At 33.3% G+C, this 14,936-nt stretch overlaps 5 protein-coding genes across 5 annotated transcripts; 2 read left to right on the forward strand and 3 right to left on the reverse strand.

Annotated features, from left to right (window-relative positions):
• Positions 1–380: 380 nt before the first annotated feature.
• Positions 381–2,843, forward strand: RIX7 (putative AAA family ATPase RIX7; the record flags this gene model as incomplete). Its single annotated transcript, XM_003687738.1, has 1 exon — positions 381–2,843. One exon carries the CDS (start codon positions 381–383, stop codon positions 2,841–2,843), a length of 2,463 nt encoding a protein of 820 aa, XP_003687786.1.
• Positions 2,844–2,947: 104 nt separating this feature from the next.
• Positions 2,948–4,882, reverse strand: GRC3 (polynucleotide 5'-hydroxyl-kinase; the record flags this gene model as incomplete). The annotated part of the gene is made up of 1 exon (XM_003687739.1): positions 2,948–4,882. One exon carries the CDS (start codon positions 4,880–4,882, stop codon positions 2,948–2,950), a length of 1,935 nt encoding a protein of 644 aa, XP_003687787.1.
• A 461-nt stretch (positions 4,883–5,343) lies between these two features.
• On the reverse strand, positions 5,344–6,603 carry WSC4 (Wsc4p; the record flags this gene model as incomplete). Its single annotated transcript, XM_003687740.1, has 1 exon — positions 5,344–6,603. One exon carries the CDS (start codon positions 6,601–6,603, stop codon positions 5,344–5,346), a length of 1,260 nt encoding a protein of 419 aa, XP_003687788.1.
• Positions 6,604–8,440: 1,837 nt separating this feature from the next.
• UBI4 (ubiquitin) lies at positions 8,441–8,902 on the forward strand (the record flags this gene model as incomplete). Its single annotated transcript, XM_003687741.1, has 1 exon — positions 8,441–8,902. The coding sequence occupies one exon, from the start codon at positions 8,441–8,443 to the stop codon at positions 8,900–8,902; it is 462 nt and encodes a 153-aa protein (XP_003687789.1).
• Positions 8,903–9,263: 361 nt separating this feature from the next.
• ECM29 (Ecm29p) lies at positions 9,264–14,849 on the reverse strand (the record flags this gene model as incomplete). The annotated part of the gene is made up of 1 exon (XM_003687742.1): positions 9,264–14,849. One exon carries the CDS (start codon positions 14,847–14,849, stop codon positions 9,264–9,266), a length of 5,586 nt encoding a protein of 1,861 aa, XP_003687790.1.
• Positions 14,850–14,936: the final 87 nt, after the last annotated feature.

Here is a 14,936-nt window from a genome sequence, read left to right on the forward strand (position 1 = left end):
GAAACCCTGATACCTCAAAAATAACCTAATAACCTAATAACCTAATAAACTAATAACCTAATAACCTAATAAACTAATAAACTAATAAACTAATATAATAATATAAACTTTAATACAGCATGTGTATACCTTTATAACTAGTATGCAGTTTCGATATATTATCAATTACGATTACCCGGTAATAAATATATTCGCAATTTTACCTTCGAAAAAAATTTCAAAAGTCATCTCATCTCATCTCATCTCATCTCATCTGAATATATATGAAGGTTATATGTTTGAGAATATATCTTCGAACTTTGAATAAAATCAGATTCTAGCAATACTCAAGATATTACAATTTCATTTAAGCAATTTGAAGAGAACTTGCTAGAAATAGGATGGCTAAGCCAAGCAACAAGAGAGGATCTCTAACGAACTCGTTAGATAGTAAAGTGTCTGATTTGATCTATAGATTATTAGAAGAAAAAAGTCTAGAAAAGAAGAGACAATCTGATGACGTCGAAAATGTTGCTGTCATGTTCTTTGCTAAGGACTTAGGTATCAATGAAATATTCGTATTTTGTCAATCAAAAGATTTATCCATGTTAAGAGTTAAAAAAATTATTCTACAAAAGACTATTGAGAAAGTATTAAAACAAATAATCTTAGAAGAGGAAGAAGAATTTTCTTCATGCCCACAATATAATAAGACCGAAGATAATGAAGAAGTTGATACAGAGCAACTATTAGCTGAAAAAAATATGATGATTGTCCAAGATACAAATGACATGAACAATAGTATTATCAGTCAATGGTCTGCCTCATCAGTTTCGGTTTCTAAAGTTGGAACTGAGACACCAGAAACTCAGCTTAACGGTGATACAGAATCTAACAGTAAGAAGAGATCTAGGGATGGTTCAAACAAACCAAAAAGACAAAAAACCAAAGAAGACAGAAACCCACCAACTTCTTTATTGAGTAATTTAGGTGGGATGGATGATGTAATCGCCCAGTTAATGGAACTTATAGGACTTCCAATTCTTCATCCCGAAATATATATATCTACCGGTGTTGAACCACCTAGAGGTGTATTACTACATGGGCCACCAGGTTGTGGTAAAACTTCAATTGCCAATGCACTAGCTGGTGAACTACAAGTGCCCTTTATCTCTATATCTGCACCATCTGTAGTAAGTGGTATGTCTGGTGAGAGTGAAAAGAAAATTAGAGAATTATTTGATGAGGCAAAATCTTTGGCTCCTTGTTTGATGTTCTTCGATGAAATAGACGCCATTACTCCAAAACGTGATGGGGGAGCTCAGAGAGAAATGGAGAGAAGAATTGTTGCCCAGTTATTAACTGCAATGGATGAACTATCGATGGAGAAAACAGGTGGTAAGCCAGTTATTGTCATTGGTGCGACAAATAGACCGGATTCTTTAGATGCTGCATTGAGAAGAGCGGGTAGATTCGACAGAGAAATATGTTTAAATGTTCCAAATGAAGTTTCTAGGCTACATATTTTAAAGAAAATGTCAGAACACTTGAAAATTAAAGGTGAAATTGATTATTTGAAATTAGCAAAGTTAACACCAGGATTCGTTGGTGCAGATTTGAAAGCATTAGTAACAGCAGCCGGTACATGTGCAATCAAACGTATTTTTCAATCTTATGCTGAACTGGAAGAGAAACAAATTTCTACCACTTCTGATAGTATGGAAATTGATGAGAAAACCCCAAACCAGCAAACCGATGATGAATTGGAATTAAAAAATACGGCTAACATGATAGATCCTTTATCATTATCAACAATCCAGAAGTTCATAAAAGCATACCCAGAACCTCTACAAGATGAACAATTAAATGATCTAACTATAATATATGAAGATTTTTTGAAGGCATTACCAACAATTCAACCTACAGCAAAAAGAGAAGGTTTTGCTACTGTACCCGACGTGACATGGGCCAGTGTTGGTGCATTAGGTAACATCCGTATCGAACTGAATATGGCTATTGTTCAACCAATCAAAAGACCAGAACTATACGAGAAAGTTGGTATAAGTGCACCAGCTGGGGTTTTATTATGGGGCCCACCGGGATGCGGTAAGACATTACTTGCTAAAGCAGTTGCTAATGAATCTCGTGCTAACTTCATCTCTATTAAAGGTCCCGAGTTGTTAAACAAATATGTTGGTGAATCCGAAAGAGCAATTAGACAAGTATTTACAAGAGCGAGAGCTTCTGTTCCTTGTGTAATCTTTTTTGACGAATTAGATGCATTAGTACCAAGAAGAGATGCATCATTATCTGAATCTTCATCGAGAGTAGTTAATACATTATTAACCGAGTTAGACGGTTTGAATGATAGAAATGGTATTTTTGTGATAGGCGCTACAAATAGACCTGATATGATAGATCCTGCGATGTTGAGACCTGGAAGATTGGATAAAACGCTATTCATAGAATTACCAAACTTCCAAGAAAAACTTGATATTATCAATACCATTACAAAGGTAAATGGAACACCTCTTGATGACAGTGTTAATCTAAGTGAAATAATTAGGGATGATCGTTGTAAAAATTTTTCAGGTGCTGATTTAGCTTCATTAGTTAGAGAAAGTTCAGTTCTTGCTTTAAAGAGAAGCTTTTTTAAAACAGATGAACTTGACTCGGTTGCAAGTAATAATTTAGATAAAGAGTTTAAAGATTTAACTGTGGGTGTTCAATCAGAAAAAATCCTTGTTACTAAAAGTGACTTTAACAATGCATTACGAAAGATCAAACCTTCTGTGAGTGACAGGGATAGGTTGAAATACGATAGATTGAACAAAAAATGGGATGGAATGATGAGCAGGAAATAAAAGAAGATGATGACAACGAGAAAAAATAAAATCATTGTTTTAAGTAAATGCATACCTATAAAATTCTAAATAATAAATAATATAATGAATTATAATAGATGTCATCATTTCATGCGATGACCACGCCTTTTTATATTTTTACGTACTTTCCAAACATGTTCATGTTTTTTTCTAGTAGCAGCTGAAAGAAAAGGTTTATTTACATTTTCATAATTTTTGATATTGACATTCAACTCTTGAATAGGCGTTTCAGTCTTTTTCCTTTCGATTATTAAAGTTTTATTAATGTTGTCAGATAATAGCTTCCTTTTAGTTCCTGGTATATATATGTTCAATATACTTTTTTTAATATCAATAGAATGGATTAAAGCTAATGTCAAAAATTTCATATTGTGCAATCTCTTTTTAATAATTGGAAAGGAGCCTTCAAATTCTACCGCATTGCCGTTAAACGTTTCACATGTGTTTATTGCAACTATAGTTCCTACTAATGAATTTTCAATATCTTCTTTATTTAAGTTTGAGAATTCTTCCAAAAATTGAATTCCTGTAATGCCAGAATGACCATATGAAATTTGTAAAGGTGCTTTATGAACCAAAGGTTCAAAATCGAAATCAGTTTCATAATTGGAACAAGAAATTGCATGCAAATGAGTAAGTAATTTATATGTCCTTATATGAGATGCGGCTAAACTACTATGGACCTTTTCAGAAGGGTTCTGAGAGTGAGCATTAATCTTAAAAACAAAAGGTCGAGTAGTTTCTCCATAACTATCAACTTCATACTCTGCAGGTATTTTAATTTCTTCAGTATTGTTCTTCGAACTATTTGTTTCTAAAATAACAATATGAGTAGGTTTATAATTGTTTATAATATAGTTTACAACAACCGTACCAAATCCCTTAATCCAACCTGGCATGTTTATAACTGATGTAGCATTCTTAATGTTATTTTCAAAAGATTCAAGCAATTTCCTTATTGAAGCTAAATATTCATTAGGAAAATCTTGGGGTGAGGATGATCCAAGATATATTTGTTTTATCATTTCAATGTCATTCCTGATGAAAGCATGGCCAAGCATGCGATTCCGGACTGACATCTTGCTTAATGAAATGCATTCGGGATCTGAAACTTCAGGTTGGCCAGGATCTGTATCAAAGTAATAGATGTCTTCAGTTTTTTTCTTTTTCAGAGATTCAGCTTTGAAATTTTCCAATAATATTCTTAGAAAACTTGATTTACCAGTATTTTTCCCTCCTAAAACTAATATTCTCAATTCAGTTTTATACTCCTTGAAATCTCTAGTTATCATCTCCATGACTGAATTCCATTCCTGATTTATTGATAATTTATTAAAATGGTCACTAAATTCATTCAGAATTGTAAATGTGTATTTTTTAGAGCTACCATTGTGACATAACTTCTTATCATTCCAAAAACCTGCAAATTCAGGATATAATCTAGAGCTTTCTAACGCTAGTTCTTTATTACTATTGGATATCTTAACAATACAGGTGAATTCTTTTAAATAAAGTTCAACAATATCTCTATACTCTTCCTCTATGTGTATATATTCATTCCATCCTGAAAAATATGAACTCTGAATGGCAGCAATAGAGGACACTAGAGGATGCCATACGGTAAATCCAGATGTTGATGAATCATAGTGATTATTATTATAAACTATACCACCTTTAATTATTTGCAATCGAAAAATACCAGATATATATAGCATTTGTTTTTTAGCTAAGCCAATTATCATGCTATCATTTTGGTCACGTAATTTAAATATATTATTGTTCAGTTTAGGATCAAAAAATTGAAATTTATTTTTTGATAAAGGCTTAGTTATATTTTGGTCCTTTGATGTGTAAGTATTATCGTGTGCTTCATATTCTTCTTTATCACTATCATTCGCTTCATTTATAAAATCTATAGGTTCCCTTGAAACTTCTGTCGAAGAGCCAATGAATTCGTCACTTGAATCGCCAGAATCTTCATTCGTGTAACTCAATATATTCAAACTATCACCATTCATTTACTTATGAGTCTTGTTATTTTTGATACTTTATGAAGCATAGACGAGGAAATCATTTTGATTCTATATAAATTATCAATGTTTTTTAACCAAATAGTTTTAATGTTTTGAAATTTTTGATGAGATGAGCTTTCTGATGAAATTTTTCAATTCTGACTACGGCGCTTAAAGAAAATACTTTAAGATAAATGATTATACTGAGTTAATAAGTTACATCACCTTAGAACAAACATTCATTATTCCTCATTATGATGAATAAATTATTAAATTATTATAAGTTATGTTAGTTACTTAATACTTAAAAACGATTATTTATTACTTAGATTTTCAATAGACCTCAAACTTATAGATACTATATTGTTTTCAGTGAACAAAATGCAGATGTGAGTTTCAATTTCTGCATATTCTTTTTTGACCTACCAGGGTTATATTTATTTACATTTATCAAACATTTAAATCTATTACTCGTTTGTCACTTTTAAGAATTTTCGTGAGTAGTCGATGTCATCAGCTAAAGAAACGCCCGAATTGCTGATCTCAGCATTAGCGAATACTCTAGATGGATCAAGTCGAGAATCCACGATGTCTGAAGAAGTGTCACTCGATTCGAATATTTTGGTCGATCTTCTCGATTTATAGTAGAAAGGATCCTTTTCTATATCTCCATGTTCAAATAAATGAAAGTTACTGGTCCGGTCAATTGGTGAGACTGCTTCGAAGTACTCCTTTTCAAAATCTCTTTGTTTTTTCTTTGGTTTCCAAATAACGAACCAAAACACCAATAGTAATATAATTAATACTACGACACCTATAGGAACAAATGTTCCCGCCACTTTCCCTGGTGAATCCCAATAGCCAGTATTGGACTTAGATGCACTGCTTGTTATGTCATTATTAGAACTACCAGTCGTGCCTGTAGAACTGGGTGCTGTCAAAGAACTCGTGAATATAGTAGTTACTAACGTACTTGCATAGGCATGGGACACTGTTTGATTGGATAGCGTCACATATGAGTACACAATTGAAGTCGTCACGACCTCGGAGTATTCTGACTGATAATAAAGAGAACTGCTTGTGGGAAGAGACTCTGTAATAGTCTCTATATTACTCGAAGTTTGACTACTAGTAAAAGAGGGAAAAGTGGATGTTATAAGACTACTGCTTGAATATGTTATTAAAGATGAAGTACTGGAGGTCGCACTGGTAGCAGAACTGGAGGCAGTTCTAGTAGTAGTACTAGAGGTAGTAGCCGAATTAATATCAGAGCTAGAGCGAGAACCAGAAGAAGAAGCTACTGTAGATAATGAAGTTGATTCATCAGTGGAAGATCTTGAGTTAGTCGACAAAGCTGAGTTTGAACTAAAACCAAAACTATAATCCAACATAATATAACCAAACAAATCACTATTTGAATTACCACAATTTTCAACATCATACCCTGGACATCCCACATTGCAGTTATCTACAGACACTTGCTGAGATCTACTTGGCAGTGAGTCAGCACACCAACAGTTGCTACCTTGAACGACACCATATACATAGCGACTTCCATTATCATTCAAATTTTTACAGTAATCTGAACAAGCACCGATACTTTGATAACTATTATAATGCTTAGTACTCAAGTCCCCTGAATTACCTGAAGCACAATAATCTTGCTGGAGTGAGTTAGCGAGAGTGAATGAGTACGACATTGTAAGTAACCATATCAAGACTAGCATTTCTTGGTAGTATTTCAATAACTCAATCCATCAACATATACGTTTATGTCTGCATGTATATATAATAAATTTAAGGAGAACGAATAATACGTTATCCATAACAACAAGCATATATATGTTCAAGGAACTGTTCCAAGATATCTTATGGCTGCACATGACGGAAGGTTGTATAATATCCATATCTATAAGTATATATATATATATCTCGAAACAGAACTTCTTATCTCCATTGTAGATATGACGTTTATCGTGCAGACAGACAGCCAGTCAGTTAACTCTGCTGCCGTAACGAATTGAGTAAGAACAGTCTATTGTTCCATTCTAAGAAACAACTCAAGATGCTCAAAAAAAGTAATTGTGCAACAACATCAAGTTGCTCTTACGAAACAAATAAACAACCATTTCGTAAGCAAAAGCAGCTGCTTGCCATTCAAAACAGAGAAGTACGCTGCCGGCAGCATATTCCAATTGCTATTACAATCATAATGACGCTCATTATCCAATTTTCCACTTGCAACCTGTCAGTACATTGGCTAAACAAACCGATTAACAATGGGCCAAAAGATAAACTCTCACTCCATATGTAGTCGTAAAAGTAAGTTCCTCACTCATTCATCAACTGATGTGATGTGAAAATGTCTATTCGTTTTGCACGTGACGAGGTTGCTGATTCCGTGCAGATGCTTCGCTGCGGATGTCACCGCCCGCGAGCTCCCTTTGTTTCCCCGTAGGGGGTGGGGGTAGATGAAGGACAGCTGAAGGAGAGATGTGACGGACCTGAATTATATGAAACTGTGATGGTGTTTCAAGTGAAGTATGTAAGATATGTATAGCTGTATTCTAGAACTATGCAACGAGACGAGCTATAAAACGAAAGTTACATTTATGGAGACTTAACTATGGTTTATGCATGATACGACCTGCACGATCGTGACCGGGCAAACAACAACACACTGTCACAATGCAAATGGAATGATATGTGGCAGGTGGCAACATGCGGCACGGATACAATTTGTTATTTCCGTTCTCTTTTGTGTCTCAAATTTTGTGTGTCTTTCCACTTGTTTCCATCGTTTTCCATCCCGGCTGGGACTCAACCGCCCACGCACAGAGAGGTTGTGGCAAGGGCAGAGCGAAGTCTCCCCTAATTTTTATGCCACCGCCTCTTCTGCCATGTTCCAACCCACAGCTGTATGGAGAATCATGGCTGATCGTGCACTGCTGATTTGCTACCGCCACTGTCAGCGACTATGTGACAATAGCTCATGGTAATCGGAGAGTCGGAGTCGGGGGGCGCTGTTGAATTATCAGGGGGTGGATGGGAGGCAAAAACAGCGTCCTCTGCACTTTCTCTCTCTCTTGTCTCGTATCTCGTATCTCGTTATCTATCATTTTGATTGTGTTACACAAAAACGAATTAATAATCATTAATTCGTTTCTCACTTTTCTTTGGTATATAAAGGCAAGGTTTTATCCCAAGTTCCACATTTATCTGGGAATCTTAACCGCAAGTTTTTCTGGTTGCTTCGACTGCTCGCCTCTTCTTTCTTTTGCGTTTCACGGCTTCCCTCACCTTGTTTTTATTCTTGTTCGACTTTTCTTTTTTTAGGGGGTTCTTTCTCAGATTCTGGTTTTCAACTATTAATACTTGCTAAAATATGTTTTAATTTCTGAGACATATACTCATATTGATATATATAAACATATATATATATACATATTCACGCATACATATAGGTTGTTGTATCTGTAAACATCTTTCGAATTAGGAGGATCCTTAGATAACAAAGAGCAATACATCACAGCAAAAAAAAAGTAACCAATAAACAAACAAGAGATGCAGATTTTCGTAAAGACATTAACTGGCAAGACCATCACTTTGGAAGTCGAGTCTTCGGACACCATCGACAACGTCAAGTCGAAGATCCAAGACAAAGAAGGCATCCCACCTGACCAACAGAGACTTATCTTTGCAGGTAAACAATTGGAGGATGGCAGAACACTATCGGACTACAACATCCAGAAGGAATCTACATTACACTTAGTCTTGAGATTGCGTGGTGGTATGCAGATTTTCGTAAAGACATTAACTGGCAAGACCATCACTTTGGAAGTCGAGTCTTCGGACACCATCGACAACGTCAAGTCGAAGATCCAAGACAAAGAAGGCATCCCACCTGACCAACAGAGACTTATCTTTGCAGGTAAACAATTGGAGGATGGCAGAACACTATCGGACTACAACATCCAGAAGGAATCTACATTACACTTAGTCTTGAGATTACGTGGCGGTTGCTAAAGGAACATTCAATGAAGGTCATAAAAGTTTTTTGAAATACCACATAGCTTCTCTTCAACTGTATATATATGATCATTCGCGGGACTAAAAGCACATTTTGGGTATAAGCTCTCAGGTTATAGAGTTTTATTCAAGTAATTTTTTTTTTCTTTTTTTTGCGTGTTGATATTGATATCAGTACTTACATCAAATTTAAGAATTTGGCAATCAAATACATTAACTAAATATATTGTTTATAAATACTAATACAAAAATCAATTATCGTTCACCTAACATTTTATTTTAATAGCGTTTAATAGTTAAACGAAATTATATTTAAGCTTCTTAAATATAAAATGGCACATTCATTATAAGTATCATTTTATGAGGTTGCAATATTTAATTCTTTAATTTCAGATATAACCCTTGGAGTCAGATAATCTTCAGTTAAATCAATCAAATCTCTTTCAATTACGGTTTTTAATGACGGTAATCTTGTAATAATCAGTTTTGCAAATTGAACTAATCCTAATTTAACATTTTCAATTGACTCATTCTTAGAATTCATTTTATAAATTTTGTGCCAATAATTCTCAATTTGTTTTTCAAACATTTCAGGATTAGAATCTTTATTTTGATAATTATCTAAAATATTACAACCAATTTTAGCAGCGACCAAGTTAGTCCTCCAAGTAAATATAACCTTTTCATTACTAAATAGTAAATCAACTAGGTTGAAAATAAATAATAGTAAACTGTAAGGATACTCACCCTCATTAGTGAATTTACACAGATTAGAACTTGATAATAATAATTCGGTTATGAATTCTTCTTTTTCAACATTCTCTCTGGTGGATTTCTTAGTAATATCAGATTGTGTCTTGATTCTCTTTGCTGATGAATTACTATCATATTTATTATCAATAACAATAATAGAATCTAGATTTTCAATCAAAGAAGTCGAAACACTAATTAAATGTGAAAGTAACTCATCGGTACTGTAATTATCAATGAATTTTGTATAAGGAATTATGATTTTACTAACATATTCTTGATTTTTTTTGGATATTTCTGTAATAAATGCCTTAACTGTTTTTAATTTTAATTCTTCATTTTCATTAAATGTGTCCTTAAATTTCAATGTTAGTTCCACTAATGCTTCTACAATGGCTTCTTTACCACTCCATGATCTGCCATTTAATGCTTGTAAAATAATATCAAATAATTTTGAAACTTGCACTTTTGTTATCGTATTATCAATTTTACTAGAAAGAATAGAGACACTTCCAGCACAGGTTCTTCTAATTGAAAAATCAGTCGAATTTATGTTTTCGGACAACATTTTAATAATTTCATCCAAATACAGTTTAATAGTTCCAGATCCAAGAGATGATGATTCTGTCCAAATTTGACCATATATTAAAGCAGATTCTTTATCTGAATCGTTCGATGCAATAAAAACTAGAGGAATATATATCCCTGCTACACTTTCAAATTGCGAAGGTGCGTATTTGATCATCGAAGAAATAGCTTTTCCGACCACCAGTTTTGTCTCAGGCGAATGCTCTGAAAAATATTTTTCAACTAAAAGATTTGAATACTTGATTACTTTATCAATACTAGAAATTTTTACGATATACCCAAACGTATTTGCAAATGATTGATTGACAGTACCATTTCTGTCTGATACAGCATTAAAGCATGATTTCAACAGTTTACCACTATAAGGTTTTAGATCGGACTGATATTTTTGTACTAATAAAATAATAACTGAAGATGCTGCAATCTTAGATGGTAAACCGATGGATTTTCTCACCGCTTTGATTGAATTGTTAACATAATTTTCTATGACAGTATCGTCTGACATAGATATTAATTTCTCAATTATGTTAAAAATAGGAGAGCTAGCTACAACATTACTACGTTGAGCATCTATCTCGGTAGCATCCACTTTGAAATTTTTTGCATTTAGAGCTAAATAATTAATGACTTCAGGTTCCATGGAAGAAAGCAGTAGTGTAAACTCGTAAGCTAAGTTCGGTGCAAAAGGTTTCATTGCATATCCAGTATTCTTAACTAAATCAATCACTACTTTCAAAGCAAATGATCTAACATCTTCTGCATCACTATTGAGACCCTTTGTACCTAATAAGAAGGGCAAAATTAATTTCAAAGTGTTTTCTGATGTTTCTTTGCTAACACCGTTATTTATATCAATAGATCTAGCTAATAGCTTTGCCAACACATTAGTCAACTTCGTGCCTTCTTGACGAACAGATTCCTTGATATCATCCATACTTCTAAATGACATTGTCCATAGATCAATCATTTTATCAGCAAATCTTTCTTTTGGAACAGTTTGGATTAGATGAAGAAGAGCTTTAGAACTAGCTTCTCTTACTCTCCACTCTTTATTGGACATACCAACTAATAATTCATCAAGAATTAAGTCAAAATATGAATTAATGATCTCAGAGGAATTACTTATTAAGGTATTCCAGATATCGTTCATGGAGTTAGATACCAGTTCATATGGATCAAATCTGTATCTAAATAATTTTGGAATTAATTTATTTGCTGTATTTTTATCTTCAAGAATAATATTTTCTAAAGAAGCTTTTGACATAATAGCACCTAAACCAAATGCGATACCCTTTCTAGATGACCATAATGATGAACTTTTAGCTAAGTTCATAAACTTGTAAACTAAGGAAGGATCACCGACTTCTGATGCTAATGACAATACATCTTTATAAGTTTTAATCGAATCATCACCGGTGCTTAAAGCACCTGCATCAAACAATTCTGTTTCTTCAGAGACTGAGCCAAAATTTAACTTAGCACCCGCAGCAGTATCTGTGAAAGATCTTAATAAATCTTTTAACATAGTTTCCTTCACATCAAAGTTACCCAATTCGTAAACCAATGAAAGACCCTTTGATGCAGATTCTTGAATAATTTCATCACGATCACTCAAGAAACGCATGAATTTCATGTGAATGATTTCACATTTCTCTTTGATTATTGGGTTGGATCTATTATACTTTACCAACGTTAATAACCAAATACATGCTGCTTTTCTCAAGCTTGGTTTAGTATTATCACAATGTTCTAACACTTTATTCAAAACATTAATTTGCTTGGAACCTGGGAATAATTGTGGAAGATTTATTTGACAATGAGGAATATCTATATTATCTTCTAAGAAACTGCTCATCCAACCATCAGAAAGAATAGACAGTGATTCACCTCCGGTAAATAACATTTCGATTTGACTTGTAGTATGTGAGCTATAAATGAGATCAAAAAGTTCTTCAGATAAATTAAATTCGTCAGTATATAACGAAATGTATCCTAATAGTTCAATCGAGGATTCCGATCTTTGAATTTTATCTTTAACAACAGTTATAATGTTTCTTATAAATGTTTCCTTTGCGCGTGTAGAGAGGCTTGAAATTACACCGTATCGGATAAGTTGACCCATCAACTTTATAAAATCTAATTTTTTATCCTTATTCACTATATTTTCTATAAGGTATTCCAAGAGTATTTTTACATGTGTTTCATTCATTACTGTGCCAAAAGTATTACTCAAATATAACCTTGGTATCATATATGATACGGTTATAATTACGTCCGCAGCCTTTTCAATGTTATTTATGTTCAACAAGGTGTCAAAAATTTCCTTAATGAATGGTGATGTAACATTACCGACAGAAATGATACCTATACAATTTGCAGCGATTTGTAAATCTTTGTCATTTTGAATATCGATACCATTTATGAATTTGAATAATGATTCCATTTGATGACTTAGCATGGCCAAAGTTTTTGAGCTACAGAATTGTAAAAAAAACAACAGAGTTTGTCCAAACTCAATATCTTGATAGGTAGATAAAAATATTTTTCTATTAGAACTATCTTTCAAAGCAAATTCGTTATGAATTAAATTTAGGAATGAGATAAACACATCTGAGTCGATTGCTTTGATATAATTAGAGACCAATGTAAATATTCTGTGATCAACATTAGTTGCGTTTGTTATTTTGATAGACCAATCTTCATCTTGATCAAGAAAAGTGTTCTCCCCGTAAATTGCGTTAGATATAATTACTTGTTTAATAAAACGAACAGAAGTATTCAAAGTTTTCCTTATGACAAAAAAAGAATTATTTTTACTTTTTTCTACCTCACTCATGAGCAATTTTAAAATGCTAGATAGTTCAGGAAACTTTAATATTTGATTATTATTTCCTAAAAGCTCCGAAGTTTTCTTGAAATCCTTAGAATTTGAAGCTTTACATACTTTAAACCAATAGGGGTTTAATCCCTTGTATGATTCCTCAATTATATCAAATCTGTTCGTTCTTGAAGTCCCAAGGATATTGAAATATCTAGCTTGGCAATCATTAAAATCAAATGCAGCATTGATATATTTAATACAGACGTATCTACAGGCCATCAAAGCATCACGTTCATCATTATCTTTTATTATTTCAAATTGATAATCATCATTCAAAAAATTTTCTGCTAATTTCTTTAACTTATTTTTTGAAGTCAAAGGTAGGTCATATAAATGGGGGGTTAAGGAGTTCAAAGTTTCCTGGATACTAGGTCTAAATTCATTGAGATCTCCCTTCAAGGAATCAAAAAGGAACTCAATAAAGGATAAATCCTTTACCAACTCATAATCTTTCTTAAGCAGCAAACCTAATGTTTCATATTGGAGTCTCCTTTGTAATATAGCATTGCTAAAGTTAGGGGTGTTTGCACCTAGCTGTAACCTTGGCCATCCTTCAGTATTTAAATTATTTCTTATCAATGAGGCTATGCTAACTTGAATCCCACTAGAGCCAACTGGTGAAATTTCTAAATTTTGATGATTATTTTTAGATACAAATCCAATAAATGTCAAACAAAGTGATCTTAATTTATAACTTTTTGAGTGTAAACCTATGGAACAAATCAATGATACTTGTTGTACTTTTTCTGTAGCAATTACACTTCGATTTAAAATAGTGAGTATTTTTTCTTGTAATTCTTGCTTGACTGGTGGTCGGCCTATCTTAGTATCACCAATATACAATGAAATTAAATAATTAATGAAATCAGAATCTTCATATGAAATTTCTAGAGTCTTTAACATTTGTACAGCTTTATCTGAAATGTCAGTTGAATCAGTTGAAACTATCGACAAGAATTTTATCAATTGTTGATCATCCGGTACAAACCCATGCGTGATAAATTTGAAGATACTTCTTTTATATGTTACCATTTGGTCCTTGGTGAAAGTGATGCCTGCATTGTAAGTGAAAAAAGAAACATCATCAGCGGTTAAACCTGGGCAAGTGTACCCTCTTGGAATGATCCCACTATTTTGATCTGGCTTTGCAGGGTTTAACAAGAAGAACTTGGTACAATAAGACAATACAAATTCCATGTCAGTATTATTTATAGGTTTATAAAATTGACGCATGTCATCTTCTTCTGCAGATCCTTTTAATGGAGATTCCAATTTCAAGATTATTTTACATAAAATATGAAATAATCTTGATGAAGTCATTGTAGGCAAAGTAGAGATACCATTGATTATTGTTGGAATCAAATTTTTTCTACGATCGTAATCGCTAATTCTCTCGATACCTCTCGAGGCAAACAAGAGGCTGTATAGTCTAACGTTATTATAATTAGAGGTCGTCACTTCTGTGCCTTCATTTTTCTTTGCTTGGTCTAATAGGTTTTCAACCGGTAGTTCCACAGATGTCAGTGTATTTAGTCTTGATAATACATCTTTTAAAATTTCAAACACGGCCTGTCTTACCGAATTATGGCATGAGGCCAATTTCAACAACAATGGTGGAAGAAAAGTGTTCAATGCCTGTTCATATTTCTCTGGAGTGTCAGATAAAACGAATCTCAACGCAACTTTTTCTACCAGTTCCTTTTCTTTGCTCTCACTCAACTGCATCTTCAAAGCGGATCCGTCAATGCTCTCCTCTCCAAGCTTTCGTGCTAGTGCAACCGTGGAGATGCCTTAGGGGCAGTTTGTATCTCT

The sequence above is a fragment of the Tetrapisispora phaffii genome, chromosome 11 (assembly GCF_000236905.1).
Source record: "Tetrapisispora phaffii CBS 4417 chromosome 11, complete genome".
NCBI classification, from domain to species: Eukaryota; Fungi; Ascomycota; class Saccharomycetes; order Saccharomycetales; family Saccharomycetaceae; genus Tetrapisispora; species Tetrapisispora phaffii.